The following is a 2,099-nucleotide window of genomic DNA, read 5'->3' as shown; positions in this document are numbered from 1 at the left end:
ATGGATGGATGGATGATGGATGGATGATGGATGGATGATGGATGGATGGATGATGGATGGATGGATGATGGATGGATGGATGATGGATGGATGATGGATGGATGGATGATGGATGGATGATGGATGTATGGATGATGGATGGATGGATGGATGGATGATAGATGGATGGATGATACTCCAGCTCAGTAGGTGGCGGTAACGCACCTTCACAGTTGGTCTGACAACCTCCATAAAACAATCCAAGAAGAAGATCCCAGCTGCAGCTCTGCGTTACTCCATCATCCATTCAGCTGACCCAAATAGCCCGAACCCTGTCGGAACCGTCATGGACTTCAACGTGAAGAAGCTGGCTTCAGATGCGGGGGTGTTCTTCACCCGGGCCGTGCAGGTAGAACCTCCGGGTTCCGGTTCTGCTGCGGCAGCTCGATCAGTCTGATCCGGGCTCGGTTCGGTGCTGCCCAGTGGTTCTGGTTGTTTGTATTGTTGGGCTCGGTTCTGTAAGCCGATAAAGGTTCGTCCTGCTCTGATCCATTATTGATGACTGATCGAGTCACGTGACACCAGCATACACAACAGAATCCTGCTTCACCGAACTTTGTTAAGAAAAATACAAACTGAAGGAATTGTGAATCTCTGAAGGATGTGTTTCTGTCATACATAAAATATCTCACAGATTATTAATCTGCATGCTTTAATGTAATATTCGGCGTCCGTTTAAGATGATTAAAACAATAATTTGTTTAAAAATATTGAGGTGAATTGTGAGTGCCTGGCATGACTTGTGACTTGGTGCTATATGAATAAACTGAATCGAAATGAATTGAATGTGTTCTAACATCATCACACAGGCCGAGGAACTGAAAATTCATTTGATGTCAAACTGTTATTTTGGGATTTTTATTTTTTAATTAAATAAACGAGAAAATGTTGTGTCTTTAGCTGATTTATGTGTATTTCCTCCTGTTTTAGTAAAATTAAAGTACTTTATTGAATAACTTGTGATAAACTCAAACTGTTTTTGGATGTAACTGGACGCTGAGTGCATAATTTCATTCCACCTCATGTACCACGTGATGAAACGACTTGAACTTGAAACATCCTGTCTGTTAGTTCACAGAGGAAAAACTGGGTCAGGCTGACAAGACGGAGCTGGACCCTCACCTGGACAACCTGATCTCGAGGGGGGACAGCACCAAGAACTGGACTGAGAAGATCCTGAGACAGACGGAGGTTCTGCTGCAGCCCAACCCGAGTCAGTTCTGTTTAAGCTTCACAGTTATGTTGTTGATTCGACTGATCTGATCCCAGAGCAGCTTTAACCTTCAGATGTGTTTGGACCGCAGGGAGCGGGTAGGACTGTTTCTTGGGCCCCGGATCCTTCCTGGTACCCTTTTGGTTCCTGCAGTAAAAACAGACGGGCGTAAACAAACAAACAAACAAACTAACTAACCAACCTTGTTCTAAAGTGAAAATGTACCAATGCCAGTAACGTGGTTCTGAAAAAGGCACAGAATGGTTCCTGTGGTCTGAAAGTTCTGGTTGGTCCAGAAAAGCTGTTTTATTTCTAGACCCATAAACAGATAAAGTCCCAATTTGGATCTTTTAGCCTGAATTCAAAATTCATAAAGAATTCAGACTTGTACACGTTTGATTTCACAACAAAAGAACTGGACAGAACCAGACGGGCTGTTCTGGAACCAGCTGGATGTTGTTAACCTTGTTTTAACCTTTGACCTTTGTTTACAATTCTTAAATTTAATAGTTTTCATTTGGTACTATTTCTACTGTATCTTAACGTGATTTTTGACCTGCCATTGTGTATCTATTCCTCTCAAAGCCATCCGGTGGAAGCAGATGTCCTCTTGTCCTGAGCTGGTTCTGATAAACCTAAAAAAGTTCAATCTGGTCCTCTGGACATTCAAAAAAAACAAACAAAAAAACAAAACAAAGCAAAAAAATATAGAAACGTTTCGTCTCTGATCCGAGAGACTTCCTCAGTCTGAGGAGCTGTATTCAGCTCAGTCTCTTAAATAGCACCTTCTCAGAGTGGATCAACCAGTTTTGCTGCTGACAACCAGAACCAGCTGATCACATGATCA

General features: G+C 42.4%; 1 protein-coding gene across 1 annotated transcript in view; it reads left to right on the top strand.

Moving 5' to 3' along the window:
* Window positions 1–325: 325 nt before the first annotated feature.
* LOC119424996 (endophilin-B2-like) overlaps window positions 326–2,099 on the top strand; it is an 87,974-nt gene continuing 86,200 nt past the window's right edge. The window contains exons 1-2 of the mRNA XM_037692519.1: window positions 326–388; window positions 1,111–1,252. Coding sequence (XP_037548447.1) covers window positions 326–388; window positions 1,111–1,252 — 205 coding nt within the window. The remainder of the gene's footprint in view (window positions 389–1,110; window positions 1,253–2,099) is intronic.

This window comes from Nematolebias whitei, chromosome 18, assembly GCF_014905685.2.
Source record: "Nematolebias whitei isolate Nwh7 chromosome 18, NemWhi1, whole genome shotgun sequence".
In the NCBI taxonomy this organism is placed as follows: domain Eukaryota; kingdom Metazoa; phylum Chordata; class Actinopteri; order Cyprinodontiformes; family Rivulidae; genus Nematolebias; species Nematolebias whitei.
Note: the sequence above shows the minus strand (reverse complement) of the source record. Positions and strands in the feature narration are given on the sequence as shown.